General features: G+C 41.2%; 1 protein-coding gene across 1 annotated transcript in view; it reads right to left on the reverse strand.

The window, feature by feature from the left end:
- Positions 1 to 16987, reverse strand: part of TTC12 (tetratricopeptide repeat domain 12) — a 168561-nt gene that overhangs the window by 123067 nt on the left and 28507 nt on the right. Inside the window, exon 6 of the mRNA XM_073585303.1 lies at positions 3019 to 3140. Within this exon, the coding sequence (XP_073441404.1) occupies positions 3019 to 3140 (122 nt within the window). The remainder of the gene's footprint in view (positions 1 to 3018; positions 3141 to 16987) is intronic.

Here is a 16987-nt window from a genome sequence, read left to right on the forward strand (position 1 = left end):
TTGTCTGGCCCATTTTTGGAGTTTTGTGTGAAATGATCAATGTTTTGCTTTTTGCTTCATTCTCTTTTGTGTTTTTTCATGTAAGACAAATTAAATGAAGATAATAATACCAAAGAATTTGTGTTTGCATTTTTCAGGAAGAAAGTATTATCTGACAGAATTGCAGGGGTGTCAAAACTTTTGGCCACAACTGTAACACAGGATCCACCATTCACAATAGGTGATGTACAGCTCACCTCCTCCTGTACAATGACTGATAGCACCTCTATATACAGTAGATAACACAGAAGCCAGCATACACAATAAGTGATGTCACAGCTCACCTCCTCCTCCTGTTTAATGACTGGAAACACCTATATATGCAGTAAATAACACAGGATCCACCATTCACAATAGGTGATGTCACAGCTCACCTCCTCCTCTTCCTCTGCAATGACTGATAACACTTCTACAGTACAGTAGATAACACAGGATCCACCATTCACAATAGGTGATGTCACAGCTCACTTCTTCCTCCTGTATAATGACTGGTAACACCTCTATATACAGTAGATAACACAGGATCCACCATTCACAATAGGTGATATCACAGCTCACCTCCTCCTCCTGTACAATGACTGATAACACCTCTATATACAGTAGATAACACAGGATCCATCATTCACAGTAGGTGATGTCACAGCTCACCTCCTCCTCCTCCTGTACAATGACTAGTAACACCTCTATATACAGTAGATAACACAGCAGTCACTATTCACAATAGGTGATGTCACAGCTCACCTCCTCCTCCCATACGATGACTACTAATACCTCTATACTGTATACAGTAGATAAAACAGTATCCAACATTCCACCATAGGTGATGTTACAGCTCACCTCTTCCTCCTGTACAATGACTGATAACACCTCTATATACAGTACATAACACAGGATCAACCATTCACAATAGGTGATGTCAGAGCTCACCTTCTCCTCCTGTACAATGATTGATAGTGTCTCTATATACAGTAGCTAACAAATGATTCACCATTTACAATAATCACAGCTCACCTCCTGCCCCTCCCTGCACATCTACCTTTGCCCTTATAGGATCATGCTCAGATTAGCAGCTCAAAAGGCTTCTATAAAAAGGGCTTCTGATTCACTCAGGATCTATTGCTGTTAATGTGCATGTGCCAAACAGGAAGGATTATTATAACAGGCCTAGTGGCCTGTGTGAAATTGTCAATATATTTTATTTAAAAAAATATATATATATAGATAGCAATATGAAAAATTAAATAGGAAAATCTCAAAAATTTGTGAGAAAAATAAAATACATTTTACATGAAAAACCCAATTTAGAAATAGATCATTTTCTGGCGACTCATTCCTTTAACAATACAAGATGTTTTATTGCCTGATGACTAGATACAAAAGCCTGATGATACAACTTAGCCTCTGCCCTAGGCTGCAGCCTTGCTGGTGAAGGAATGCATCGGGTAATGACAAATACAGTGGAGACATACGCTATGAAGATTTTCACCAGCATTGATTTTCGCGCTAAAATCCGATATCTACCGTAAAACAATGCATGATTGTATATACCACATTGGCCGAGTGCGATATGCAGTGTATAAGACACACGGAGTATCACCAAGCTGCACCCTGCAACTCGTGAAACTGGTCGGGTGTCATTTCTAGATGTTACGAATGTTAAGTATGTATATCGGGGCAGTTACTATCCTCTTATTGTCTATTTATAACTTGGGTAATTAACAACATATTTAGGAACTTTTTTACAGTATGTAGAGATGTATCCACCCTTAACCTTTCATTAAATTTAAAAAAAAAATGATAAACATGTCAGACAATTTGATCGGTGGGGAACTGGTGCCGAGACCTCCTCCATCGATCACTAAAATGAAGGCGCACATCTGTCTGTCCTCTTACATTGGGTCATTCTTCAGTGTCAGCAGAGCGTTTCTGAAAATGGTGGGGGTCTTAGGACCCGGACTCCAACCCATCAGAATGTTTGACATGTCTTTATGATGCTGTGCAATCTCAATCTAGCAGATAAGTGAATATCTAGCATGGACAATGAGGTTCTCCTCCCTTAGCATTAAACAGTAGACTAATTGAAAAATGGTCAATTTGCATTGTTTTTTTGGAGGGGGATGGGGGGTTGGCAAGAGGACCCACAGATTTCTAATCCTTCCAAGCTGAAGCAACCTCACAAAATATGCCTAACGAGTCAGGAAGAATTTCCACCTATAAATCTAATATAGAAAAATATTAGTCATTTTATTTTTATTTTGCTACTATATCTTTTTATTTCAACATAAGACCCATTTATATTAATTTAAATTTTTGTATTGTAGCCTCCAGGATAGTTAATTACACCCTAGCCTGATCGCCTAGTGTTCAATGTCTTGTGTTGGGCTCATAACATGAAGCATCACATGACCATTTTTAATAAGAGATGAGTGAATTGAATTGGTGTAGAATTTTTAAGACTTTGCTGAATCCAACAAATTTGAACAATTTTTGATTCACTTGGTGCAAATCATCTAAAATGACTGTCACCATTTCACGCATTGCAGAAGACTGTATCAGCCAGAGAAGGATCACGGATGGGAAAGCTTCCCCATAATGCCTTGTAGCTATCACACCTCATAGTATAGCACAGCCAACCAAAAGAGATCATAGCCACTATAAAAGCCAAGGTAGGAAATGCAGCAGCTATTTAAAGTCATAAAACATGAGGAAAAATATTACAGATAGTTTGTGACAGCACGGCCGTGAAGAAGAGTTCATATATTTACCCATAGCCATATAGCTTGAGGTCATTTTGACATTACTAAGCTTGAAAAGAGTTAAATACAGTCCTAGGAGACCTCAGAGTGTTTTACATGTATTTTCAGTGCAGTTAGAGGCTGCACTTTGTGGTGAATGGTACTTCCTCAAAAATTTGGTAAAATTTGAATTTCAAAAGATTTGTTCATCTCTAGTTATAACCATATATCTTTAGATACTTACCTGAGCTCGGTTAGTATACAAGACCTGCATGTCTTTTAGTTTCTCAAGCCCTTCACTGTACCGTTGAATTGCACTTTGATAGTCACCTTGTGCAAATGCCTGATTTCCCTGATCTTTCAGTGCTGTAAAGCAGAAAGTATGTAAGACTAAATAATATGACGCCTTTAGAGACATTTCTTAGTTAAAGTGCATGTATTTTTGGCCAACAATCCTTTTTTGCAGTTGGAATGTATTTAACGTTTCGAACCCTTAGGCTAGTTTCACACTTGCTTTTTTTTGCAGCGCGTTTTTCCCGCAAAAAAACGCATTGAAAAAACGCATACAAAAGCATACAACTGCTGCGTTTTTTTCAAGCATTTTTATGAGCATGCATGAAAAAAACGCAGCGTTTTTATGCGTTTGTATGCGTTTTTAGTGCGTTTTTACCGCATTTGCGTTTTTTTCCAACATTAGGTGGCCCCTCACACTAACCCAAACCATGACTTTACTAACCCTAACCCTGACCCTAACCCTTAACCCTAACCCTGACCCTAACCCTAACCCTAACCCTGACCCTAAACCTTAACCAAACCATACTTAACCCTAACCCAAACCCTAAACCCTAACTAACCCTAACCCTGACCTTAACCCTGACCCTAACCCTAACCCTGACCCTAACCCTAACCCTAACCCTGACCCTAACCCTAACCCTGACCCTAACCCTTAACCAAACCATACTTAACCCTAACCCAAACCCTAACTAACCCTAACCCTGACCTTAACCCTAACCCTGACCCTAACCCTAACCCTAACCCTGACCCTAACCCTAACCCTGACCCTAACCCTTAACCAAACCATACTTAACCCTAACCCTGACCCTAACCCTTAACCAAACCATACTTAACCCTAACCCAAACCCTAACTAACCCTAACCCTGACCTTAACCCTAACCCTATCCCTAACCCTGACCCTAACCCTTAACCAAACCATACTTAACCCTAACCCTGACCCTAACCCTTAACCAAACCATACTTAACCCTAACCCTGACCCTAACCCTAACCCTAACCCTGACCCTAACCCTAAACCCCCTTAACTAACCCTAACTCTAACCCAAACCCCTAAATTCCATGGTTAACAAAAAAAAACGCATGTGCAAAAAAACGCATACATGAGCATGCCAGTGCGCACGTATGCGCATCCATAGGCTATAATGGCCATTTTTAGCGCAAAACGTGCGCATGCGTGCGCATGCGCTTTTTTGCAGGGCCAAAAAATGCAACATGCTGCGTGTGGAAAATACAAACGCACACCCCAAAAAAACGCAGCGCATGAAAATCGCATACGTGCGCTTACCAGCGCGCAGGTATGCGCACCCATGTTAAATATAGGGGGAAAAACGCATGCGCACGTATGCGTTTTTTTTCCAGCGCAAAAAAACGCAAATGTGAAACCAGCCTAAGTTTTATATTTCACATGGTCAGACTGTAGAATGCGTTACCAGTGAATCCATTTTCTAAGTTTATTTATGACTGCGTCAAAGTTGAACTTTCAATAGGTCAAAAAAACCAGCTTAGAAGATGATTCAGGACAGGATAGACGAGTGTTACAGACCCTGCCTTTTGAACACACTCACACATGGATTTGAATGTTGCAAGCCCATTAAATGGTCAGTCTGTAAATTGTATCACCGCTAAAATGATTTATGACCACATCAAAGTTTGATTCATAAATTATCTTAGAAAATGGTACAAAAGAATAGAGATAAGAGTTATCATCCTTTATGCTTGGATATGGATTGAACTTGTATCTTTGAAGCCGTGCCACGAGTTTACCGAGAGATTTTATTGTTAGGAGCCCATCTGATAGCTGGATATTTAAACTTCATTTATCTTTTTTCCTGAAAGATCCTCTAATATGATACGTGATCACATCAAAGTTGAACTTTCATTTGCTCATAAATTAACTTAGAACATGATTCAAGAGCAGAGAGATAAGAGTAACAGAGGTAAAGAATGGTAACCACCAGCTCCCCTTGTGAAGGCTATTCTAAAATTCTCGGCACAAACAAAACTATTTTTGCCCGGTGTGGCCCTGCAAGCATTCAAGGAAAAGGAAGCTCCAGCTGTTTTCCATATAAAACGGTAAGCATTTGTCACGTTTCCGCCAGACTTAGGGCCTGCTGCTCCGGTCGCGGTCTCTAGGAGGCGCCGGACCGCCACTTTATCGTCAGACTCAGGGACGGCTGTTCCTGCCTCGGCCACTGGACAGGGCCGTGGTTCTGTCACGTCAGGCTCAGAGCCTACTGTCCCGGCTTTAGCCTCTAGGAGGCGCCGGTCTGTCACGTCGCCGTTAAATTCTGGGTCTGCTGCTCCTGTCGCGGTCACTAGGAGGCGCCATGGCTCACCCGGGAGTTATGGTGCTGACAGAGTAAGGGCACCTGCGCAGGCATCTGGTGGACGCAGGCTCCACCCCTCTGTCAGTCATCAAGAGGTTACTGCATCTCCATCTGGCCTGGTCCTGGGGGCGGTACTGATGACATCATCAGTCCAGGAACCTATGAGGGGTGACCTGATCCCTGAAATACCTTGGGACTGGTCTTGCAAGCCGCCGGATATATTCTTGGTTCCCCTGTGTGTTACTGTGTGAATTGCTTTCTGACTGACTGACTTTGGCCTGGACTTCTGACTCTCCTTCTGCCTAACGATTCTGTACCTCTGCGACTCTCCTGGTTTATGACTTTCGGCCTGAATCTGACTCTGCTTCTGCCTAACGATTCTGTACCTCTGCTACTCTCCTGGTTTATGACTCTCGGCCTGAATCTGACTCTGCTTCTGCCTAACGATTCTGTACCTCTGCTATTCTCCTGGTTTATGACTCTCGGCCTGAATCTGACTCTGCTTCTGTCTACCGTTTTTGTACCATTGCTGCCCGACTGGTTTAGACTCGCATATCTCCACGTTTGTGTCCTGTATTGGAACACCTTTCTGGCGACCGTCCTGCTCTGGTCACTGCTCCTATTCAGACAGCGCCTCCTGGGCTCTGCTATAAATCCAGATCCCTGTATAGGGGTAAAGGGTATCAGTGTTTCTCGGGGTGTTGCCTGGCTGCAGCCCAGACCCGCAGGCGGACGTCACAGCATTATTCCAGCATCTTTAAAATTGTGACATTCTCCAGTATACCGACAAATTGCATTACTTTTCCTACGTGTGTCAGAGCATAACTAGGTCTTTATTCATGGTCGCAATTGTAAAGTTGTTGAAATAAAGCTTACCGTGAGAGTAACAGACTCTGCCGTTAGAACAAGCTCACTGATGGATTTGACTGTAACTCAATCTGCAGTCTGCTATACACTGTGATACATACAGGCAGTAGAAGCTAATCTTTCTAAATTTTCTAAGGAAACCCGATAGGAAAAATTCTTGCAAGTAAAAAAATTGCCACCAAGACTACAAAAGACTCATTACTGCCGAGACTCATAGATATGAGTACACCATATTCTTTGTCAATGGTGATTTAATGGTGCAATATTTTTGTTCACATTTTAATTGCAACCCATCAATTTTGGACTATAGTTTTGTTACCTATTTTAATTTCAGTAGCGCGTTAAATTATGTCTGTATTAAAATTAAGCTTGAATTAAAGGGGTTGTCTGGGCTTTTCACATAATCTCAGTGCATATCTGGGCTGCAGAATGCTGACAATAAGTAATTTACCTTCTGTGGCCAGTTTGCAGCGTTTCCAAGATGTGATCTCTTGCTTGTAAGAAAAATGTCCTGGGGGGTGTGTTCCGGCATTGAAATGAGAACTGGTCGTTTCCTCCTACTCTACTAAAAACATGCCCTCTATAGCAACAACCCCACCCTCCATAGCTACAGGCCCTCCCCGACCACATGAACAAGCCTATCCCTCCTCACACAGTAACAAATCCTCCCCTCTATCAGCCTCAGTGCAGAGAGCAGAACCATCCAGCTGCTCCTCCCCCAGACACACGCTGAACAGTGATCTATGGAAAGTGAAACTAGTGAGGGAGGAAACGACCAGTTCCCATTTCAATGCCAGAATACACACCCCCCTGGACGTTTTTCTTACAAGCAAGAGATGATATCTAGCAAACCCTGCAAACTGGCCACAGAAGGTAAATTACTTATTGTCAGCATTCTGCAGCCCAGATATGCACTGAGATTATGTGAAAAGCCCAGACAACCCCTTTAACCCTCATTGAACCACTTGAGCCTTATCACACAATGAACACTGATCCCACTTCAGTTAGGTTTTAATAATATCTATTTTTTTTAATTTATGCTTTCCAATTTGTTGCTGAAAACAATTATCACATTTCATATCAGTGGACTTAACTTGGTTTGTGATAAGATTAATTATCTTTATCCTTCAGAGGCAAATAATAATCTTTAAAAAGAGTCCTCATTGGGTGGGGATTCTTTGTTTAAGTGGGTGTAATGTATAATTAACTTTGGCAATGACTGATCTTTTGCACGATCTTAGGGTGATGTCTAAATTCCAATTTTCAACCGCTTAGAAAATGTAATGGAATATTTTAAATAAATAAATAAATAAAAACCTCTTGAGAAGTTTGCTTTTTATGGTTTTAATTATTTAATTAAATTTTAATCTGAATATTGCTTTATGTTTTAAGTTTCATTTTAAGAACCACTTAAAGATCTGGCTATGATCTGACTTTGAATAGTAATCAACTTGGCACTCAAATTCGTGATTCAGAATAGTTCCAGTTTTATTGGCATCCAGATAACATTTATTCTAAACGGACGCGTCCTCTGCTTACAGCGACATATCGCACACCGAAGGGGCCACCGCCGCAGCAGATCTCAAAACAATCTCTGATGAAGGTCCTATGTTGGGACCGAAAATGTTTAGAATAAATGTTATCTGTGCCACGTTGATTACTATTTATATTATGGGCTGGAAACCCTACTTGTGCACCTTCTATGGACCTATTGATTTTTGAGTGCCTTGTTGTTTTCTACTATATGATCTGACTTTAGTTGTAGAAAAAAAAATGTTATGGTCCCCACGAAGCACTGACTAAGACCTTATCAGGTGTCAAAAATTATTTTGCTTGCCATAGCATTTGATAAAGCTAGAACTACTTGTGCAAACCTTTTTATTTTTTTTATCCTTCTACATTGCCTAGTTCCACAGTCTTTATATATGAAAAAATGAAGCTGTCTTTATGCTTGTGATTAACATTGAATCTATTGTCAAGCAATGGAACACAACCGGGAATTTACCAATAACCGAAATTGCATATGGACTACCAGTACAAGTCCAGCACTTCTATGCTTTCACATTATTGAAATAGCCATGGAAAGAGAGAAGGATCTCTAAGAACACCTACTAGAAGTAGCCCATAAGTCAATATAGTCAATAAGTCAATATATATCCTATATAGAGATCTGCAAAGCCAGAATGCCTGTTTGCATACAGCTGTTTCAGGGTTCTTGCCCCTCATCAGTGCCAAGCAAATGACTGATTCACTGGGTTAAAGGCCTTCAATGGAGGGGATCGAAAAGGTAATGTTTCACCTTAATGCCTTAAGGAACAGGACAACTATATTCATTTTTGCCTGCCCATTTTTAATGAAGAAAGAAAAACTAACACGTGATGTACACGAACCACAACTAAATGAATATGTGTATATGAGAAACTTAATAAAAAACAAAGAAAATATAACAAAAATAATGTTTATTAATATAAATTCTGGCACAATATACAACAACAGTAGATAAAAATATATATAAAAATGTATTATATTGTATGGCAAAAAGAATCCCACAATGTATTAATAATCTGGTTACATATTATGTTAATTTCACCACTGTACAAAAAAGTTTATAATAATATGAATCAAGTATGTATAATAATCCCCAAATAAAGCAGCGCATCAAAAATGGTGAAGTGAGAAATAATTAATAAAGTACAATAATAAAGTTATCAAATATAAATCGCTAAACCAAAATTTGTGATAAAATTTACAAAAAATATATATAATATAAGTGACACTAATATGTGTGAAAAAAACAAATTATATATATCAAAGGATGACACAAAAGTGAATAAACACAAAATTGTGAAAAAATAGCTGCTGGGATAATAGGGTAAAAATACTAAACTCACATGGGAAGTGCTGAAACATGCAATTGTAAGAGCGCTTATATAGACAAATTTCTGACACTATGTGAAACGCTATGCAATGAGCAAAATGTCCAACGTTTCTACAATACAGAGAGCATATGACCCAATAATAAAATGAACTGCCATATAGCGCTATTAGGTAAGAATGAGCCAGCACAGGAAATTAATATATAACACTGTGTAATTAACAGAATATCTACCGCACAATCAAAAAGCGTGGAACCTGATGTAATGAAATAAATTACCATGTAGCGCTATATAGTAGAAATGGGTCAACACAAAAATACAATATACAATAATAGGAGCGCTTATCTAGACAAATGTCTTAGCGCACCATGTATACAATGAACAAGATATCAAGCGCTTCTATAGCACAAAAGGTATGTGACCCAATATAATAAGGTAAACTGCCATGCAGCGCTATGTATAGAAAATGGGCCAGCACAAGAAAATACTGTGTAACAATGTGCAATGAACAAAATATCAAGCGCTTAGTCACGTGTTAGTTTTTCTTTCTTCATTGATACCGGATGGTCTGCCATCCAATTTTAAAGGAACACATTGTCAATCTATTAAATTACACTATTATTATTATTTTTGTGTACGTCATCGACTCACTATATATTGCTGGAGTGTTCTTTTTCTCTTTCTGTCCATTTTTAAGCAGTTATATTTTAATATTTTTTTTCTGACGTGGTTGCATGTGACTCTGTTTTATGCAGTACAAATTCTAATATTTTTAGAGCTGTTTTGACAAACAGAGAAAACCTGGCAACAGTGCTACAGAGGAAGTCATGCTTGAGGAAAGGACAATAGTCCTATAATACTGTAACAAAGGCCTCAGCACCGAAGAAGACAAAAGCAGTAAATCTTGCTGCAAAGACATGTTTATTTGAATCCAGCAAAAAAGAAAAGACAAATCGCATCCAGCGATTCAACGAATAGATGGTCTTTATCAAGGAACTGTTTGTTGATAACAGCCGGACATAAAGAAGGTGGTGTATAGGTAAGGCTGGTTTCACACTAGCGTTTTATCGCGCAGCGCATCGTGCACATCGGTCGCACGCGCAATGGTCCCCTATCTTTAAAATGGCAGGCGCAGTGTCTAGCGATTGCATGCGTGCCTCAGCATTTTAGTGCGCCGCACATTTTCCAGGTGTGCGACCGGACGCTACATGTTGCATTTTTTGCTCCACCCAACGTCATTAAAAATCGCATGCGCGTGTCAACGCACGCAATGAGCAAAAAAATTGTATTATAGTCTATCATATCGCTGACGTGCGCTGTGAAGTGCGCACGTCAGCGCTTTGTGAGCGTGCGTGATTTCAGAGTAAACAATGTCTAGACACTTGTTTAATCCACCCCCTAAACAAGCAACATTGTTTTGGAGGAGGGTACATAAAATAAGGTGTCTCCAGTGCCAGATCATTACTCTCCAGACCGACTGCCAGAGATAAGAAGCCAAGACAGAATACACCCACCCAGTCAGAGACAATCCACTACTTTGGAGAACACAGCAGCTCTAATGTGAGTATTCTATAATCAATTTATGTGAGCCTGTCTTTTAAAATATATTATGTGCTAATGTTTTTTTTTTCCAGCATGTCTTCCGGATCCCAATACAGTCCTTCCAAGCAAGAACTGGCAGAAGCAGAGGGAGAGGTGAGGATTTTGCTGCCTTTGTGTAAGCATACCTGCCTCTACAAATGGGTAATGATTTCTGTTCTTTTACAGACCTCAGCATCGGACCAGGCAAGTGAGCCGGAACAGCGGGAGCAGCGTAGCCAATTACCGGCGAGGAGACACAATGTAAGTATCCAGTCTTTCAAGTTCCCTTTTTTTTAAATTATTTTTTCTATTACTGTTTTTCTGTCCTGTTTTTCATCCTCTATATATTTCTTCTTTTCTTTTTTGTTTTTTTTTCTATGTCATTCTCCGCAATTTCCAAGATTCTAAATGTATTTATTTTCTAGGTTCCACAACAGGATGAAGACATTTTTATCAACAACGAGCACCTGATCAGCCTTGTCCAGGAGCGTGTCGTGTTGTGGGACAGCCGTGACCAGCAGTACAAGGACACTGTGGTGAGCCGGCAGCTCTGCAATGGGGTGGCCGCAGCATTGATGGAGGGCTGGGACAGCGCCTCTGCAGCTTCAAAAAAGGCGTTTTGTAAGTATTTCCCTGTTGTGAGATGCCGCATTGACTCTTGGTCCAGAGGATACTGTTTTTTTTTTCCTGATAGATAGATTATATCAGGGACCATAACAGTGTCCTCAGGATCAACAGTGAATGCAGTGTGTATTGTAATGCTGTATTGATCATGCTTGCACTCTTGTTGCTGATGATACTTGTGTGTTTGCTGCAAGATATATTCTTGCAGTAAACACACAAGTGTCCTCAGGTTCAACAGTGAATGCAGTGTGTATTGAATTCTTTTGGGATGCCGCATTGACTGTTTGACAAGGTCACTCAGGTGTGTGTGATGATACAGATGTTGCCATCAGTGCATTGTATATTGTTTTTTTAATTTTTTTCAACAGTGAACAAAATCCGCACATGTTGGCGCTCGATGAAGGACCGCTTCAACACTGATGTTCGTGAGGGACAGGTTCGCATTGGTTCAGCGGTAAGGACCAGAACAAAGTACCGCTAACATCGCGCGTTGGAATTCCTACGACCGGTCCTTGCCACCAAAGCGTAAGTATATATATTTTTTTTTTTGGTCTTAATTGAACATAATCTGTGCTTTTATATTCCACAGCTGATGCTTCTTGTTAATGCATGATACTAATGTTTTGCTTTTCTTTCCACAGCACCTGGAGCAGCACCCTGCAACCTGTCCCTGGAGCGGTCCTTCATTGATCGACCTCGGACCCGTCCCAGCCATCCGACAGCCAGGAAGCAACTTGCAGGTCAGCAACACAGACAGCTGGTGACCAGGAAGCTGGTCAATCAGGTGTTCTCCTGTCCCAGGTCTCTGCCACTGGTTATGCGGGCACTACCCTGCTCGGACAGGCCTGTCTTGCCCAAGTTCATGCACTTGAGCGAGGCCTTTCATGCCAGCCTCAAGTCGCTGTCCGAAAGAGTGGAAAGTGTTTTTTTACTAATGGAATGTGGTTTTAACCACATGGAACACCTCTTCCACTCTTCCGACCAGCGCCTTGACCAGCTGGAGGCTGACCTCAACAGACCAGCGCACCATTTCTTTAGTAAAATTGAACGGGGCATGGCGGATCACCTTAGTCCTGAGCAAAAGCTGAATGTGTTACACGCCTGCAACACTGCTTACTTACAGGCTATGCAGCAGAATCAATGCGTGCAGCAGTCAGTGTTGTCATTCCCACATTTGTCACCACTGACTCACTTCACCACAGTACCGACTTCTGCTGCATACCACTGCATACCACTGTATGGCCACCTGCCTTCCTAGCCAAGCCACTATGCAACACCAATGCCGAGTGCTGCTGGACACTCCACCCCCGCCACCACCATGGCAAGCGCTGCTCCTGTCTTGAGCACCAGTAATGCCACCGTTACGCAATCTTGGTGAATCACCACCGCAAAAGCAGCTTGGGCCACCGCCACCTGTTCTCCTGTTTGGAGCACTGACCCAACATCTTCCGCTAGGAGCACCGCCACCACTCAACAGCAGGTTGGGAGCACCACCACCACTCCGCATCATTCCAAGAGCACCGCCACCACTCCTTATCAGAGGAGCACCGCCACCACTTCGCCTCCTAGGAGCACCGCCACCACTCCTCATCAGAGGAGCAGCGCCAACACTTCGCCTCATAGGAGCACCGCCACCACTTCTCCCACAAGAAGCACCGAGAACACTTCTCCTCATAGGAGCACCGCCACCACTTCTCCCACAAGAAGCACCGAGAACACTTCTCCTTCTAGGAGCACTGACACCACATACTCTCCTTCAAAGAGCACCGCCAGCGCCACCACCGAGCAGCAGAGGGGAGACCCACATTCAATATTTTTTTCATCCAGGACACGGTCCACCATCTCTAGGTGGTCAACCAATGTAAGGAGGTCACATAGTGGTAGTCGGTACAGGCAGTTGACTCCTGCCCCAAAGAAGACCAAGAAACAAAAGACTTTGTTTGTCAGTCCCCCTCTCCTTCCAATATTTCTCAACCTGCCTCCATTTCCATCCCTGAGCTCCCTTCCCCCAGTACTTTAGTCGCCCATTCACCTAGAACCCCTTCCTCAATTTCCAGCCGTTCCTCATCTCTCCACACCCCCAAAGTAGCCCACTCTTCCCCCAAACGTCCTTCAAAAGCAAAATAATTTTTTTTTCCTAAAAAAATAAATGTGCAATTTTGCTTGGTCAAAAAAAGGTTTGTTTAATGTGTCTTTCACTGCCTACACACACTGCGCCGTACAACACTGCGCCGTACATTTTGCGTATTTGTCACCACATAGCTCCATTACTGACACATGTTTTGCATGTCATTCTTGGAGATATGTGTAGTCAAAAACACAAATCTATATGACTTGTATTTTCCCCAACAGTCTCTTCAGTCAGGTAATATAGCACAGACTGAATAGAGGATGGTGTTGAGTGCAATGCCTATCTATTGTTACCTTGCATTGTATCATAAACAGTTAATTGACTTTGGTGTGTTTTAACATCATTTAACTGTTTGGGATACAATCCAAGGTGATTCTAGATAGACCTTGTAATTAACCTCATCCTCTGTTCAGTGTGTGTTGATAAAATGAGGAGATGATGGGGAAAATATACACCATATGTACAATACCCTGGCCTTGCATCATAATTATCACACCTGGACAGGTGAATACAAATGAGTTTTAACCTGCAGCGTCGCTTCAGTCTGCATATATTTCTATCAGACTGTAGCGATGTTGCATTTTACCTCTTATGTGTATTCTCCTGCCAATGAGTGATAACCTTCTGAAGTCGGGATGCATTATTTTTGGCGTCATCACTTCAGCATGACACCAGGCATGGTTATTGTAGAAATTGTATCAACTTTATTATGTATACAATCTGCGTTCAAACTGGCCACAGTGATGATAATACAAATAATATTAATAGTCACAGCGTTAGGTCTCATAAATAGTTAGGGATGCTACTGCATTCCCAAATCAATATTTTTAACATCATGCCAGGTGACACAAAAATTAGTTGTATTATCTCCACCGTTGCATCAAATTGAACTCAAACTGTAGAGATAATAAAGATCAAACAACTTGTGTGTATGTATAGTCACCTGGTCTTGAGTACTAGTAAATTCAGAATTCACAAAACACAGCATCATGAATTCACTGGTACACCTGGCCAGTTGATTATTGAATTGAAGTGTAAAAAGACAGAGTGCACTCGGTACAGGTATCAACACAGGTTTTATATTAACATACACAAAAAAGTAAACTTTGTTACACTATTTGCTCTTGCCAGGCCACCCGTCCTACATCTGAGTTGAAGTAAACCGCAAATTGGTCCCCCATTTGGCCAACTTCAACGGATGACTTGAGAGGGTGCTGAGTAAATTCAGATAAGGGGTTAGGAGCGGCATCATCAAGTTCAAAGTTCGGGTGCTCTCTAACCATGACAAAATTATGTAGAACCACACAGGCCTTCAGCACCTCATCCACTGTTTCAAGTTTCAGATTAATGGCTGTGCTGAGAATGCGCCATCTGGAGACAAGTATACCAAAGGCACACTCCACAGTTCTTCTGGCCCTGGTCAGCCTGTAATTAAAAATTCTTTTGGTGTGGTCCAAGTCCCTGCTGGAGTAGGGTTTGAGCAGGTTTTGGCACATCTGGAATGCCTCATCCCCAACCATTACAAAGAACTGTGGCGGACCTTCGTTGTTGGGAAGAGGCTGTGGCATGGGGAAAATGAACTGGTTGCCATTCAACCTCCGGCCCATGTCAGAGCTCTTAAAAGCCTGGGAGTCATTCCCACGGCCAAATGCCCCAATGTCAACTGCAATAAACATACAGTCTGCATCCGAAATGGCCATGAGTACTGTAGAGAAGTACTTTTTGTAGTTATAGTACTCTGATCCAGTTCTTTTTGGTTTTATAATCCAGATGTGTTTCCCATCCACCGCACCCAAACAGTTTGGGAAATTGCAGACTGTCCAGAATCGTTCAGCAATTTCACACCTCTTTTCCACGGTGGGCAGGGGCAGAAATTCAGGTCAGAGAACATCCCACAAAGCCCGACAGGTGTCCGGAACTATTCCAGACAAGGTGGATATTCCAAGCTGGTACTGGAAGTGCAGTGAAGAGAGGGTCTCTCCAGTAGCCAGGAATCTGGGAAACAAATAACCAACAAAAATTAATATTTGTGTATATGGATTTTTACTACACCAAAAAACAAAATTTAAAAAAATAAAAAAAGGCATAAAAATAAATATGCAGCCTTTTCTTTACTACATGGCATAAAAATAATGCTGCAGCCTTTGGTTAAGTACATGGCAGAACAATAATTCTGCCAGCTTTGGAATAGTACATCTGAGAACAAATAAAATTATGCAGGCATTGGTTTTGCTATACTACGTACCGTAATGTGACCAGGAGCCGTTCCTCAGGAGGAATCACACAACGGAGCTGTGTGTCGTGTCTCCAGGTGGCATTTTGTACACAACCAAGCAAATACATGAAGCTTTGTTAGGACATCCGTGTATAGTCCGTAAATTTCTCCGGGGTTGGCCTGTAGCTCGCTGTAGAGGGTGTGGTACGCTCCACGGCTCGCCCGGAGTTCAACAATCGGATGTAACCACAAACGCCGCCGCTGCCGTCTTCGCTGTCTCTCTCAATTTGTTCATGAGCCATCCTGATGTCCAGATCCAAGTTGAAGTGAAAACTCTTCCAGCGCAGATCCATGTCGTCAAGAGAAAAGGCAAGCAAATGTGAAAAATTTAGCTGTAAACAGGGTCTATATAAAGAATTCCCATAACACACCCCCACTGATGTCCAATTGGTGGAGTCTGTTGCACTAATTGGTCAAGGATATTCATCCTGTGATTGTGACTCCACAATGCACATAAAAAATGCAAACGCATTGAAAAACGCATGAAAATGCAGCTTTTTTGTCGTAAGAGCACGATGATGCGACTAAAAATCGCAGCGTTTACAAGCGTTTTTGGCATGCGTATCATGTGCGCTCGAAACGCTGCTCTAAAAGGCGCAAGTGTGAAACTAGCCTAAGAGCTATATTTCATACGGCTCCTACCTTACCTATGTATTATCTTCCTCATGTCTGGCTGCTATCGAAACATTGGACGCTATCTGTCTTTTTGATGGATTCAAATTAATAAATATATTTGTAACAAGATTCACTGCTTTTGTCTTCTTCGGTGCTGAGCTGTTTTGAGGTACATATAAATTATTAGTTAACTTTTATATATTTTTTGCTGCTCAAATACAGCAAAAACTATCTATATATACATATATATGTATATATATATATAAATAGTTATATATACACAGTATATATTTCTTTACTGTTCAGGTTTCAAACTACAGCTCTGGCAAAAATTAAGAGGCAACTGCAAAGTTTTCAGTTTGTCTGATTTTTCTCTTTATAGGTATATTTTTGAGTAAAATGTAAATTTCTCTTTTATTCTATAAACTACTGACAACATGTCTTTGAATTTCCAAGCACTAAATTTTGTATTTATTTTCAGGAAATGAGAAATGGTCAAAATAACAAAAATAATGCTAAGAAAGCAAGTTCATAATCATTTAGAAACAACAATACTAATGTTTTACGTCAGGAAAAGTTCAGAAATCAATATTTTGTGAAAAAACATGATTTTTTATCACAGCTT

The sequence above is a fragment of the Dendrobates tinctorius genome, unplaced genomic scaffold (genome assembly GCF_039654945.1).
Source record: "Dendrobates tinctorius isolate UK_male_01 unplaced genomic scaffold, ASM3965494v1 ptg000086l, whole genome shotgun sequence".
Taxonomy (NCBI): Eukaryota; Metazoa; Chordata; class Amphibia; order Anura; family Dendrobatidae; genus Dendrobates; species Dendrobates tinctorius.